Source organism: Crocodylus siamensis, chromosome 4 (assembly GCF_052110815.1).
Source record: "Crocodylus siamensis isolate JL-2025a chromosome 4, ASM5211081v1, whole genome shotgun sequence".
NCBI lineage: Eukaryota > Metazoa > Chordata > Crocodylia > Crocodylidae > Crocodylus > Crocodylus siamensis.
Window position 1 is genome coordinate 185,427,683 of NC_143398.1, and position 15,608 is coordinate 185,443,290.

The following is a 15,608-nucleotide window of genomic DNA, read 5'->3' on the forward strand; positions in this document are numbered from 1 at the left end:
ACTATCTGGTCTCTATAGCAGCCCACCTCTTCTCCCTTGCAGGGCTCCAGACTACAGTCCTACTGTGAAGCAAGTAGCACTGCAATAGGCTTCCTGCTGCCTTGCAGGCATTGTCCTATTGTACTACTACAGAGAAACTAGCTGTGCAGTAAGCATTCATAGTTCTTACTTCCCTGGGCCAGCTCCCCTGCTGCTTTCTCCGTCTTAATTCTTTCACCACCTGGGGCTGTCCCTGGTCCTTTTCTCCCTTAAAGTAGCAGGGAGTCCCAGGCTCTCTATTACACTATCACAGTGAATTCTACACTTGACTCTTTTTTCCATAAAGTAATTTACAAAAGGATTCCCACATACTGATGGTCCTTTTTTTTTTTTTTTTAAAAAAAAGGGGGGGTTGTTAGAAAGTAAAAGTACAGGGTTGGAAAAAGCATTGTTCTCCACAGATTTTATTTTTTTTCTCACAAGTTTATTTTATGGCTGTTGCACAGACCTCAATTTCTGAGTAACATCCTAAGTGACATTTTTATGCATATGAGTGAATGACATACGAATTTTTTCAGTCAGTCTACATCCTCCTGTCTAATAATAATATATTAATACTAATGTTTTCATGTGCAAATGTTAAGATGTTGGTAAGCAAGTCAGTATCTTTATCTGCATTTTGCAGATGGGTATTTGAAGCAAAGGAAGTAGTGTTACTTTCCTAAGGTCAGAGAACAAATCACTGCAGAAATAGGAATGGAAGCCAGAAGTCCTGATTCCCAGCCCCATATACGAGTCATAACCGTCTACACCTTTTTTACCTACAGTATTTTCCTTTCTGCCCCTCACTCAGTCACAAATCTCTTATCATTTTTCCCTTCACTATTGTGTTTGTTTGCTTAATTCCTAGCTTTTTCTTCCATAGACCCTGAGGAAGAAACAAAACAGGCACAAGTGTATAAAACAAAAGGACCACAACTGTCTTTTTAATTTTGATTAATACAGGCTTAAAATTATTACCAATTTTACTCTATTAGTTTAATGAACTTTTATTACTAGTGTTTTGACTGATCAGGATTTCTGATTGGGAATTATCACAATAAAAAATAGGTCAGCCTTTCCTATAAGTTCTCAAAAAAGCCCTCTTTTCATTATGATCTTTAAGTCCTAAATATAAGGTGTCAAAGATTTAGAGTTGAGGTTGATCATAAAAAATCCAGCAATTAATAATATGCAGTGTAATATTTCATGTCTCAGGTTGTTTTAATGCTTTGAAAGGAAGTACAGGAGTCTTTCATGTGCCTTTCATGTTTTGAGTTGACAAGTTCAAAGGCACATCAGTTGAAAGTATGTAGAAACCATGTGCTCTTCTTAGGATCTACCTTGCTGCTTTGTGGTAGGTATTCATAAAATTAGGTCAATAATTATAATTCAGCAGGTCTTCATAAAAATAACTATTAAGCTTACTGAATTTTCCTCAGTTCTGCTAATGCTCCTTTTTATTTTTGATGTAATTTTATCTTCTGACTTCAAACATTTCACTACTAAGAGGTAATCATCACTTGATCGTGAAGATTCTTAGATTAATAATCATTTTGTGTGATACATGGATAGAAGTATTCCCTGCTAAGGTTGAAAGGGTATTCTTTCTCCATTGCGGAGGTGTCTGATAATCCCATACTTCAGGGCTTCCTGGGGTTGCCAGTAGGGAATAAGAAGGAATTTTCTTCTTCTCATTAATGCTTAATTAGTGATTGAATAGACAAGGATACTACCTACATCCACTCTTTTCCTTAGGCCTACAGAGGTTGAGTTTGCTATTGGCTGAAGGTTTTACCCCTTTAGGAAAATTAGTAAAGGCCTACATTGAAAGATATAATCCCAATAGCAATTGTCTGTACGTTGTTTAAGTAGATAGTTAAACTCAGCCATTTGTTGACAGTACATATACACTGTGTGTATGTGATGGACTTCCAAATGAAATATGACAAGGTTATTTCTGTTAATTGAAGATAATGTCCTGCAGTGAATAAAAGAATGCTCTTAGCATAATGATTAATCAGTGTGAAACACTGGAGAAATTGAAAAAAGCAAATGGAACTGTGTGCTGAAAGTGGAATTGAGGACATGCTACCAAACTGAGAACATGCTGCTTTGTTACTGATTGTATAGCAATGGCAGTTCTTTGAGATGCCCTTGTTTACAGAGATTCCACTGAAACTGCTTGTACCTCCTATGAGCAAGCTGAGACCATTTAGTCAGTGCTGTCATTTGAGACCTCCATGTTCCTCGTATACCCTTGCATCCTCTGCAGTGGTAGTATAAATAGGGTGACCATACATCTCAGTTTGGCTGGGACAGTCCTGGATTTGGGCTGTCCCGGCCAGCCAGTGAAAATTAAAACAGCGTCTGGTCCAGGGCGGGTGTGCGGTGGGAGGCGGAGCAGCCCAAGCTGTGAAGTGGAAGACCATGGAAAAGGGGAGAAGATTGTTAACACCTGTGAAGTAAAGCATACTGCGTCATTAGTACGCCATTGACTCCCTTAGCTGCTTAAAAGGTAATACCAGAGCTCTTCCATGCTCTCCTGTCCCTGCCTCCAGTAGCACAGCTGACTTGAGAAGCAGCAAAGGTGGTGTGGGGCAATGTCCCCAATTTCACGTTGTCTCATACAGTCACCCTAACTATAAAGGAATGAGTATCACTTCCTTCACTAACAATAAGCATTTGTGTGATAAGTTTGCATTTTTATTTCCATCACTGCAAATTGGTAAAAATCTGTATAGTTGCCCTAAATCCTGGATTACATTCTCAATACAGCAAAGAAATATATGGACAAAAGCTATATCCCTTTTGCTCAGTATCTTGTTTAAAAAAAGTCAGGGTTCAGTGAATGACTATCTTTCTAACTGAAGATCTGCAATGATTGTACTGCCTCAGGAGTCCTCTGCAACCTTTACAGGTGGAACTGCTAGGAAAAATGAGAGCCTCATATTTTACCAACTTTTTGTCTTGTCCCCTGCAACCACAGCTTTATCGCCATTTGCTTGATAACCTCCCTTCATGTATATGAGCTGTTATTAAGTCTCACCTCAGCTTTCTCTTTTCCAGTCTAAATAATCCCATTTCTTTCATGCTTTTCTCCTAAATCATGTTTTCTAGATCTCATAAATTTGTTGCTCTCTGTTGGACTCTTTCCAATTCATTCACAGCTATTTTTTTTCAAATATAGTACTCAAATCTCTCTCTAATTAAAAAAAAGAACACAGTACTTCATGTGGAGCCTCACAAGTCCTGACTGGAGTGGAAGAATCACTTCCGTAGACTTGCAAATGACTCTGTTACTACAGCCCGGTATACCATTGGCTTTGGGTTTTTTGTTTTTGTGGGGTGTTTTGTTTTTTTTTGTTTGTTGTTTTTGGGGGGGGGGGGGGAGGATGCAATATGAATACACTGTGTATGATATTCAACCTGTTGCTCTTTGAGATCTTTTCTTCAGTGCTGTGGCCCCTAGAGAGTCATGCCCTACATTGCATTGGTGTTTGATTGTTCTATCCGAAGTGCAGGATGTTGCCCTCCTCCTCACTGAATTTCATTCAACTAATTTTGGACTGTTTATCCAGTAGCAAGATCATTCTGAATCCTAATTCTAGTCATAGAACTGGGGTGAGGCGTGTTAGGAATGTATTTCTGAAATTGTATTGGGTTTCTCACCTCCTGTGAAGCGAGAATACAACTGGCAGGTATTTCCTATGTGTTCACAATGTTTCCCCAGGTAATGGGGATCGAAAAGAACTTTGATGTGTTGTTTTTTTTAAATCTCTTCCCTTCTTGGGATCGTGTGTGGAGACTTTGCTTTATGTTTCACAGGCTACCTTATTTCCAGATCTGCAATCTGAAAGATCCACACACTACCCTCCTCTGGCACTGTTCCTGTATGTTTGTGTGCCAGCCAGCCTGAGATTAGCATGTGCGTCTCTGTCCGTGTTGGGGGCTCATGGGGAAATGATACTCGGAGAGGGGGAGGGGAGGGGAGGGAGAGGGGGATGCGTGCAACTGTCAGAAACACGGAGACGCACACAGGGAATAGAAGATCGCCCAGGCGCCAGCAGTATTGCCCTGCCTGCTCTTGCTGCTCGGGGCCTGGAAATCAGACACTAACCCAGCTGCAGCTACTCGTGGCACGCCAGGCTAGTGTCTCACTGTGTCGGGGTGAGCAAGCCGCACTCTCACGGCCCGCCTTTCGGGTGTCCAAGAGCCTGGGAGCTGGGCATGCATGTCCCCGAGCTCTCCGGGTGAGTGACAGTACCAACAGGTGCAGGGCATGGCAGCGGTGGAGCGGGGGCCAGGGGTGCGGCTTGTCAGGCAGGGCCCCAAACACAGATCTCCCATGACGCGGGGCACAAGCTGGATCCTGGGGTGGGGGCAGTAAGTGCAGGGGAGGGTGATAATAATGGAAACATAATTGCAGGGGACTCCGGGGGAGGAGCAGCAGCCTCCTGTCACCCCCTATGCTAAAGGGGGAGCAGGGAGAGCAAGGGGCTCCCAAGGGGGGGGACTTCCAGAGGGTGGCAGAAAGGGCCGGGTGTGATAGCTGAGGGGGCTGCAGAGGAGGGTGGTGGCTGGCTGGGCTGCTGAGGGGATGGGGGGCAACAACTGGGCGGGAGTTGGTGGGGGGGGGGTTGCCTGATGGGGGGGTAACGATTGGGGGGTCGGGTCTGGTGGGGACAGATGTGTAGGCTCATTTGGAGGAGAAATGGGGGCCAGCCTCGGGAGGCGCAGGCCGGGGAAACTTTGCGGGCCCCACAGACGGGAAAATAAGTTGTTGGCGCGGAAAGCAGCGCCCGCCCGCTCCTGTTTCTCCGCGGTCGCTTCCCACAACCTCAGTATCAACCTCCCTCGCTGTGTGCCCCCCTGCTCCCCGCCCCGGGCATTTAGGAGACCCCCTCTCTCCTCTCCCACCTCTGTTTTCTGGGCCCGCCCGCCCCGCGCCTGACGCTGCCTGTTCTGTTGGCGGCACAGGCTGGCGGCCGCGCTCGGAGCTGGCGGCGCGTGTGGAGGGAGCGGCGTGCCGGGAACGTGCCGCGGCGGCTTTGAGGCCGGTGTGAAGGGGGAGATGGAGCCGGACAGTGTGGTGAGTAACTAGGGGTTGGGGGGGGCCCGGGAGCGAGGAGGCCGCAGATGGCGCCGCGTGGGACGAGGCCACCCTCACGCCTGGCCTCGGCCGACGGGAGAGGCGCGTGTGTTACAGGCCTCGGCCCCTGCCCGCAGCGCGGAGCCAATTCAGCCGCGATACCGGCCGTGGGAACCGCAGATGGCGACGGGAGGTGGACCCGCTCTGCTGCTAAGGCGTGGAGGGACGTGACAGAAGCAATGGTAGAACGCGGCTTTCCCGCCAAAACCGGCACGGGCTGGTCACACCCCTCGAGCAGCCGAGAGCCGTTGGCCCCGCCCCTGGGACAACCGTTTGCGGCCACTCCTCGCCCCGCCCCTCGCGAGTATTTCGAATCCGTGGTCCCGCCCCGTAGGAGCCTTTCACGTGGGTCCACGCCGTCTGCGCCTGCGCCTGCGCGTTGGGTAGGGGTTGGGCTTGCAGTCGCTTGCGGCGTTGATAGATGGCTTCCTTTCTGTCAGTGGGTGAGAGGATATGGGCACGGGGAGTTGGGAATGCCTACCCTGAGGTTGCTGTGGTTATATGATGTTCCCTTTGAACCAGGGTAGGGTTGGTTTCATGTGGGACATGTGACTTGCTTCTCCCCCATTTTTCTTCTGGAGCAGGACAGTTACTTCCTAACAGCTGCCTGTGAGCAGGGAAGCCTGTGACCTTGGGGTTGCAGATCTACCTGGGTGCAGTGGGATGTTAGGTTTGTTTAGCTGTGATGATGGCTCAGGAAATATGCAAGAAGCAAGGTAAGGGGGGGGGTTGTGCTCTTTTTGACTGTGCTAACAGGTTTTCTTCAGTTGATTCAATAAAAGAGATCCCCTCCCCCCAAAAACCCCCCAAACTGTTGCCCCTCATATGTTTTCTGGACTATCACAGTTAGAACAGCTCTCCAACACTGTTAAAAGAAGTAGAGTTGATTTGGTAATTTATTTTGTCAGTGTAACTACGTGACTGGGAGAGAGGTCTTGCGCAGCATCCAACAGCTTGTCTAACATCTCAGATCTGTCTCGAAAGACAGATAAAGCATAAGCTAAATAGTAGTAAAACAATTGTTTTTGTTTAACTCTATTATGTAAGTGAAAAGACACTTGCAGAAGGGGAAGAGGGCAGTAGAGCAAAGAAAAATCATTTGAAGAAGCTAGAAGCCAAATAAAAGATAGTTGAACTAGCTGCACTTAATGATATAAAACAGGACTGCCCCAACTTCTGAAAGTGGCTGGAGACCACAGGCCCTGGCTACCTGCTGCAGGGGCCACACCACAACTGAAGGCCTATATGCTGTTAGGGCTGGATACCATGCAGCATGGGTTCCCCAAGCCAGAGGGCTCCCTTTGCTCACAGGATGCCCTGCCTTCAGCTGTGGGGGTAGGAAGCTGGAGGCGAGAGGAAGCCCCAAACGCTGCCAGCTAGTAGGGGTGGGCAAGGATCTGCTCTGGTGAGTGTACACAGATGGGTTAGTAGTTTTATTTGGGGATTTATGGGTGCAGATAGAACTGAGAATTTTCACTTGATCTCGCACAGAAAGCAGTTTATAGCTGTGACCAAACACAAGAGCACAGCTGTAGACAGCTTAAAAATGGGATGAAAATCTAACCTGTGATTGCATGAAGTATCAGATAAAGTAGGGGTGGGCAGGTATTTTGGGCAGAGGGTCACTTACTGAGTTTTGGCAAGCCATTGAGGGCTGCATGACAGGCAGCAAATATTAATTTTCTAAAATTTGGGGGGCCTCACAGATAGAATGGCCTGGGGTGCATTTTGCCCACCCATGAGATAAAGACATTTAAAAATGTAGCATCTTTTGTAACTTGTCTTTCCAGCTCACAACCTGTCCCCATTTTCAGAACGGGAGGTGGGGGGAAAGGGAGCAGAGGGAGTTCAGTCTAGGGTTTTTCAGTCCCCACATAGTGTGGGGCAGGTGTACTGGAGCCCCCTGGGGGGGGGACACTCCAGTTCACCCACCCTACCCTCCAGCATCAGCTGGGGAGCCTTCACTGCTTTTCTCCCCTCCCATTCTGAAAACAGCAACCCCTGACAAAGAGCCCTGGTCATTTTTATGGTAACCTGGCTGTAGACTCCCAGCCCATAGCTATGTTTCCACCCACCCTGGAACCAGCAGTGAACTTCCGTTTGGTCTGGGGTAACATAACTCAGAATGCTTTGCAGGAATCATTTGGAGTTACAGCTGAGAGCTGCATTTCTGTCTGCAGTGTATGTTTCTGTTTACCCATGAGGCATGGGTGTGGCTGATAGGAAGGCAGGAGGCCATGAAGCTGTGCTCTAGGGAGGGGCTGTTGAAGGTTTGGCCTGCAAAGCCACAGGGGCATTAGTGATGCCCCCTGTCTTTTATGATACAAGCTAAGGGGCCCAGTGGATCAAGGTAGGACCAAAGCAGGGCACTGTGGAGAGAGATAGGGAGAGTGAGGAGGCTGAAGCCAGACAGAAAGAGCAGTGCCTTGCTTGAGGCAGAGATTGGGTCAAACCAAGGCAGCCTAACAATCAAGAGAGCAGAATGAAGTACCTAAGGCTTGTCCTAGTACTGTGAAGGCAGCCTCCCACATCTATATTTATTATCATAAAGGCCTGGCAGGAAAAGATGGGGCTGTGGCTGGAGAGTCCCAAGCAGGTGAGAGCAGGAGTGGTACAGCAGCCAAAGGGCATTGTGGCCATCTTCCGAGTTGGATCCTGTTAAATCTGTTGCACCAAATTTTGAACCTGTTTAAACTGTCAACCTCTACAAGGTCCTGTGGTAGTGAGTTCCACAATTAATTACATGCTGCATGAAAAATAATTTCCTTTCATTTTGAAACTACTTCCTAATAATTTCCTTGTGTTCCCTAGTTCTACTGTTGTAAGAAGTGTTAAACAGTATATCCCTATTTATTTCTCCACATTACTTATAAATTATACATCTCCATCATATCACCCCCTCCCCACCACAATCATCTTCCCTCTAAGATGAACAATCCTAGCCTATTTAGTCTGTCCTCATGGAAGCTTCTCCATGTTCCTAATCATCCCTCTAGTCCTTCTCTGTACCTTTTCTAGTTCTACTATAGTCCTTTGGAGACTGAGGAAACAGAACGGCACAGAATAGACAGTATTCAAGGTGTAGATGTGAATAGCAGTGACTGTAGAGTCCATCATCATGTATATGTATCCCTTTGCACTTAACAGCACTGAATGTCGTCTATCAGTTTGCTGTCTGTTCACTAAGTCTATGCAAAGCAGCAAGTATTTGCCTCGGATTCAGCCAATTTGGAGGGACAACGATTCAATTCAGAGCTTCGAATCATTGTCCCAATTCAGTTAGGCCAAATCAGATCTGAAGTTTCGGTGCTGCTTTGGAGATTTGGCCATAGACTAAACAGGTACAGCAATCCTTACCATGGTGGACACAGCTGTCTCCGGCTGGTAAGTCTGTTGTGGTGGGCAGAGGGGGAAGGGATTGAGGCTGGGACAAGCTGTCCAGCTAGGGTGAGAGGTGTGGGTCTCGGGGTGGGGGGGGGGCACAGCACGAGATGCAGGCACAGCAGTGCTGGGAGCAGGGGCTATGCCCTACTGCTGTTTGACCAGCCGGGGTGGAGGGACAGGATGCAGGCACGGCTCATTGTGGGCAGAAGGGGGCAAGCGACAGGTGGTGCCATGCCTGCATCCTGCTTCTTGCTACCCTGGCTGGGCAGGCGGTGGCAGTGCTTGCCCCCCCGCACCAGCTGGATAAGTGGCAGCAGGGTAGAGCTCCCATTCACAGTGCTGATGTTGGTGCAGCAGTGCTGGGAGTGGAGGCTCTACCCTGCTGCTGCTTGCCCAGCAGTAGGGGTAGGGGATGCGGGCATAGGAGCACTGGGTATGCTGCCGCTTGCCCCCTTCTGCCCAGAGCAAGCCATGCCTGCATCGCACCCCCTCCACCCTGGCTCAGCAAGCAGCAGCAGGACATAGCCCCTGCTTCCAGCACTGCCGTACCTGTATCAGCACTGGGAGCAGGGGCTCTGCCCTTCAGCTGCCGGCCCAGCTGGTGCGGGGGAGCAGGCACTGCTGCTGCTGGCCCAGCCAGTGCGGGATGTGGGTGCGGTACTGCTGGGAGCGGGGCCTATGCCCTGCTGCTGCTTTCCCCCTTCTGCCTGGAGTGCACGACACCCGCATCCTGCCCCCCTCCCGCTTCAGCTGGGCAAACAGCAGCAGGGCATAGCCCCCTCTCCAAGCACTGCTGCACCTGCATCCCACACCCCCCTTCCGACACCCCCTGCCCTGACTAGGCAGCTTGTCCCAGCCTCAATCCTTCCCTCCCCCCTCTGCCCACCACAACAGACTTACCAGCTGGAGGCAGCTATGTCAGCATGGTGAGGACTGCTGCCTGTTTAGTCTCTGGCTGAATCTCCAAATCAGCTGAATCTTTTCCAGATTGATTCAGAGGCTTCCGATTCGATTCAGAGCTTTTAGTTGGTCTCCCATTTTGATTTGGATTCAGCAATTCGGTCACTGAATCGGGCCAAATCTCCTCCTAATCAAATAGGCTACTAAAGCTGCAGATAGCCCTACTGTTCACTCAATTTTACTTCTGCAGTTTTACTTCCAAAGAACTTGTGCAGTTCAGCTTGTTTTTTGCCACCATGAATAATTTAGAGATATCTGTAAATTTGGCCTTGTCATTCTCATCCTGTCCAAATTGTTTACGAGCCTGTTAAACATCATAGATCCCAGGGATAAGCTACTGCTTATTTTGCTACTGGTGCAACTGGGCGACTGGTGCCTCTTGAGTCAGGGGGGACACGTACCCCCCCCCCCCAGTCAGTGACCCGGTGGCTGATCACGGTGACTGGGGTGCGGGGGTCCCCTGCAGCCGATCTCACTAACCAAAAAGTGGCCGTGCTGCTTCCAGAAGTCCCACAGTCACTTCTGGAAGTGACATGGCCACTTTTGCTGGCAGCCCTGCTCCCTGGCCAGCGCTTGCAGCGGGGGCACTGGTGCTCCCACCTGTCCCCTGCCTGTTGCCTAAACAGGGAGTGCAGCCTGACAGGAGGTGCAGCAGCGCTCTTGGGGTGCATGTGTACCCCCTACATATTGCCAGTCTTGCTCCATTGTGAGAAATGGCCATATACTTATTCTTTGCTTTCTGCCCTTTAGCCAGCCTTTATCAATTTTTACTAAGAGCATAGTTGTAGTTTAGGTTTATCCACTTAGTTTTCATGTGGGCACTTAGGGCAATGGGTGAGATAGATTACAATCTGTGATAGACATGGAGGGTCCATGGATGCTGATGGTTTTCATCGTGGGATGTATGGTTTGTGGTTCAGCAGCTATTACCCTCCTATCCTATTCTCTCTTAAACTAACATCAGTTTTCTAAAAACCATGACTCACATCTGTATTGACCTGCAAACAACTACAGAAGGCAAACCCATAGAACACCACACTTGCCTCTGTATAGCTAGTAATCCTTGCAAATACACCAAGAAAGCTGTAATCTCTAGCCAGGCCCTCAGATAGCAGCAAATTTATTCCTGAAGCAAGAGAATTTCTTCTTAGGACTGTTGCTTGCATGCAGTGACCCTGGAACTTATCTTCAGGCTTTTGCATTGAGGCTCCCTGTATTAGCATAAATCCATTCATGTTGCTATAGCCATGTAAAACACCTGAGTCTTGTTTTGGTTTTATTTATACTGGGACAGTAGCAGGAAGCTTCAATTATATATTTCTGTCCCTCCTTATGGGGTCGTCAGGGATGTTGAGGCACAGGTACCCTCACTACCTTTGTCAGGTGTTTGATCATGCCTCCTTCCTCTGCCCCAGGGATAGGATTGCTCTTTGTGGGTTTTATTTATTAAATGGTTTAATGACTCCCCTTTCCTCATAACCATATAGTGCTGCAGATGATTGTACTGTGCTGTTAAATGTGGTGTGGAAGAGGAAAGGAGATGATCTAGTTCACAAATGAGTACTCAGTCTCTTTATAGTTGCCTTCTGCTGCTCCTGTTCTCTCTCTCTACCCAGTGATCTTCCAGGGTCCCTTCCGGCCTTACAATCTATGACTCTACCAATGAGACTGCAGAGACTATTCCCATTCTACAATAGAAATAAACTTTGCAGTGTTATTAAGAAAGGTAAAAAGAGTGGAGGAAAGACAGAAAGCTGGTTTTTTTTAATATTAAAACAAATTAATTTGGCACGAGGAGAGATTTGGGACATGGAGGATAGAGAGCTCTATTTTTTCCCCAAACTCTATTTACGATGAGGTCATGATTACTTCTGATGGGTTGAAGACCTAGATTTTAATGTGTGGGAGTGAAAAAATTATTTTTAGTGGAGATGCTTGGCTTTGGAATTAAATTTCACCAATGAGCCAGCAGGGCCAAAGCGTACTGTCATTCAGTTAATGTTCTTCTATTTTGCTTCATGCTAGTAATCTTCAGTTATGTATACAGTTATGCCATAACTTTATGCAGCTGTGAATCCATTTACTTTTTAGTGTGTTAATGTCAACAGTGAACCTAAAGACTGGGTGTTCCCAATGTTTTGCATCCTGAAGAACCATTAGAAAGGGGCAGTCCTGGTTGGCAGACTGCGTCAAAGAGGTTTGCAGGTCAGTTTAGGAACCCTTGCTAGAGACCATTGTGATAATTTTGTTTTATACATTTAAGAATTATGGTCAGCAGAGAACTTCTACCAACAAATTAATTCCAAAGAGCATGTTATACAGTCTATGTTAAAACTTTAAATGCATTATAGAAAATATTATTACAATGTACTACCTAAATTTGTTTAAGGGCATTATCCATAGAAGCCTGTGTTTTCAGTTCAAACGTCCTTTGTTCATGCAGATATCAAGCTGGGAATATTTTCAAAAGCAGGCTAACCTTGTTTCATTTGTATATGTTATGGCATCAACAGTGAAAAATTTATAAATTGAAGAACCAGGATTTTGGTTCCACCAACAAATAGATTACAGTTCACAGAGTTGCAGTATGCTTATGCCTATTTACCCCACTGAAGTGCACGGATTGACCCTTCTGTATCATAAAGTCAAAGAATCATAGAAAATTAGTGTTGGAAGGAGCCTCAGGAGTCCGTCTAGTCCAACCGCCTGCTCAAAGCAGGACCATCCCCAATTAGATCATCCCAACCAAGGCTTTGTCTAGCGGGGACTTAAAACCCTCCCAGGATGGAAGTTCCACAACCTCTTGGGGTAACCTGTTCCAGTGCTTCACTACCCTCCTAGCAAGAGAGCTTTTTCCTGATATCTAAACTAAACTTCTCTTACTGCAACTTGAAACCATTGCTCCTTGTTCTGTCATCTGCCATCACTGAGAAGAGTCTAACTCAGGGGTGGGCAAAATATGGTCTACAGGCCAGATCCAGCCTGCCAACAGATTCAGCCTGGTCTGTGGGCAAGTGGCTTCTAATTCATTAGATCTGGCCCATGAGCAGCCAGCAGCTTCAGCTCTGGCTGTTGTGTGGTGCTAGGCGGGGCTGTTTTTTGTATGCTAGGCAGGACTGCTTCTGTCCGGCAGCATCACCTCTTGATGCAGTGGCATGGGTTTTGCTGCAGCAGGCAGGCAGCAGTGTCAGCTGTGGATTTTGTTGGCTGGTTCAGCAGCCCTGATGCAGAACCCTGTCAGCGACGTCAATAGCTGACACCATTGCCCTCCTGGCATGACTAAAGTACCTGCCCAAAGCTCCATCCCAGAACCTGCCAGTGGCATCAGCTGTGAACCCAGGCAGGAGCTTCTGCAGCGGCTTCATCAGCTGTGAACACTGCTGGTAGGTTCTGTGTCAAGCCTCTGGAACCTGCTGGCTGTGCCCACAGCTGATGCCACCGCCTGTCCTCCCTGGTGGAAGTCCCCATCTGGGTTTGCAGCTGAGCATTGGGGCACCAAATGAATTACAGCTCTGGACAGGTTCTGGAGGCAGTGAGAGCTAGCAAGAGAGCAGAAGAGAGAGAGAGATGAGCATGGCCCTCAGCAAGTCACCAAAACTCATTAAGTGGCCCTCCAGTCTAAATAATTGCCCACCGTAGTCTAGCTCCATCCTCTTTTGTAACTGCCCTTCAGGTAAGTTGAAGGCTGCTATTAAATCCCCTCTTAGTCTTCTCTTTTCCAGACTAAATAAGCACAATTCCCTCAGCCTCTCCTCATAAGCCATGTGCCTCAGCCCCCTAACCATTTTCATTGCCCTCCCCTGGACTTTCTCCAATTTGTCCAATTTTTTTCTGTAGTGGGTGGCCCAAAACTGGAAACAGTATTCCATATGTGGCCTCATCAGTGCCAAGCAGAGGGGGGTAATCGCTTCTCTCAAACTACTGGAAATGTTTCAAGGATATCTCTAAATAGAATACAGGGCATTCATTAAGAATCCAGAGATGTACATTGGTTAAAATTTGCCTTTAAATAGTTAATCACAAATAGAAACAGCTGCTAACCAGGAATCCAAGGTCAGCCTGCTCTTGAAGTCCACCAGAATCATAAGCAAGCAAAATTGTTTAGGCAGATGTGATATGTTTTATTAGACCATCTAAATAGTTGGAAAAAATTTCTTGAAAGCTTTTGGGCACAAACACCCTGTTAGGCATAGGGAGACTCTGCCCTATGCCTGATGAAGGGTCCCCGAAAGCTTGGAAAGAACTTTTTTCCCAACTATTTAGTTAGTCTAGTAATAAAAGATATCACATCTACCTAGACAACCTTGCCTGCCTATGTCCTTAGACCAACATGGCTACAACCACCAACCCTCCAAAATCATAAGCCAGTTTAGCAAGAGAGAACCCCTTCCAATAGTCCTTGCCTTCATCAGTTCCTCAGTTTGGCTCTCTGCTTTTATCCATTCAATCTTTTTCATGAAATCAGTCAACTTGTTCTCATCAGTATCTGACCCAAATGCACAGGACCTGATGAAAGGAGGCTCTAGAATAGGGGCAGTCAAAATATGGCCCACGAGCCAGATCTGGCCTGCCAGACCTTTCTATCTGGCCCACAGGGCCCATAAAAAATTTAGAAAATGAATATTTATCTGCTCCTGGCTGTCTCTCAAAGATGACGGGAGACAGGGGTAGTAGGACCCAGAGGGAGCTGGGAGCAGGGCGCAGCAGCAAGGCCTGCCTGGCTCTGTGCCACCCCCTCCCCTCCAATTGGAAGCCTCTGCCTAGCAAAAGCTTTTGGCTTGGGACCCTGGGGCTGTTTCCGCCTCCCTGTGCTTGCATGCCTGCTGTCACGCTGTGAGCCCTGCTGGCACTGAACCTCGGACACTGGTGTGGGCCCCAAACTCCCAGCCAGCTATGGCTGCGCTCTCATGCGCTCACTCATTGCCACCTGCTGTCATTCCCCCCCCCCCCTTGCAACTGCTGTTTCCCCACTTTCCTGCCCCACTGCTGGCCGCTCTGGCACTATGGTTCCTGTCTACATTGCCAGACCATAGGACCACAGAGCCCGTGCCACTACCCTGGGGCCAGGAGTGGGACTCGTGTGTGTGTGTGTGCGTGTGTGCGTGCGCGTGTAGGGTGAGACCCACATGCACATCCCACCATACATATGCACCCACAACCCCCCTTGCACTGTTATACACGCATACCCACACCCCCTCACACTCCCCAGCCACCCTCACAAACACCCCCTCACAAACCCCATACCCACCCATACCCCACCTATCCCCCTACAAAACCCTTTCACACGCAACCACGGCCCCCCACAAACCTACCCCCCCCCATGCTTCCCATCCCCCCACAGTATACAAGAGTAAGACTTAAACTATTTAAACTATTGTGCAGTCACCTCCATGTATACTACACAAATGCATGTAAATCAGGATAAACATGTTTTTTAAAATCAAATTAATGGGTGTTGTAGATGTTAAATTTTTAGAATGTAATTTGGTATTTTTATAGTTCTGAGATGGCAAAACCCCTTGCTGAAAGGAGTACTTCCTGGTCCCTCGACATCTTGCCAAAGCTTGATAAGTGGTCCTCCACCCAAAGTAATTGTCCACCCCTGCTCTAGAACTATTTCTTCTTAGTGTGCTAGGCATACTGAAGCCTGTGGTTCCTTACAATCTCCTCTAGAGGTCTAATACACAGTAAACAGGACAGAATGTCTTCAGAAGGATAGATGAGTAGTTAGCCAGTACTACTTCCTGTGTTCTCCCAAAAAATGCTTTGTAGCAATTAAAGAATAATTTCCCCTGTTTTGTCTGATGTATATCAAAGGCTGCTTAAAAATCTAATAAAATTATTGTCCACTAGCCCATTGTCAGAAGAACATTAGAGGTAAAATATTGACATTGTCTTTCTACCATACTTGGTGCAGAACTAGATGGAAAAGGTCATAGGACGACAGAGGAATCCCGTTGAATCTTAAGGCATATTGATGTGAACTCATCGGTTATTTTGGGAGTATTACTCAATTTCACATGTGGAGATAATTTGTGATTTCACTCAAGTAGTCACTTCGATAGTTTGTTTTAGTGGTTATCGTTTTGGCTTT

General features: G+C 47.5%; 1 protein-coding gene across 1 annotated transcript in view; it reads left to right on the forward strand.

Moving 5' to 3' along the window:
- The first annotated feature begins 4,046 nt into the window (after positions 1–4,046).
- The window catches only part of BOLL (boule RNA binding protein), a 97,259-nt gene continuing 85,697 nt past the window's right edge, over positions 4,047–15,608 (forward strand). Inside the window, exons 1-2 of the mRNA XM_090045174.1 lie at positions 4,047–4,271; positions 4,999–5,110. Of these exons, the coding sequence (XP_089901300.1) occupies positions 4,249–4,271; positions 4,999–5,110 (135 nt within the window). The 5' untranslated portion in view covers positions 4,047–4,248. The remainder of the gene's footprint in view (positions 4,272–4,998; positions 5,111–15,608) is intronic.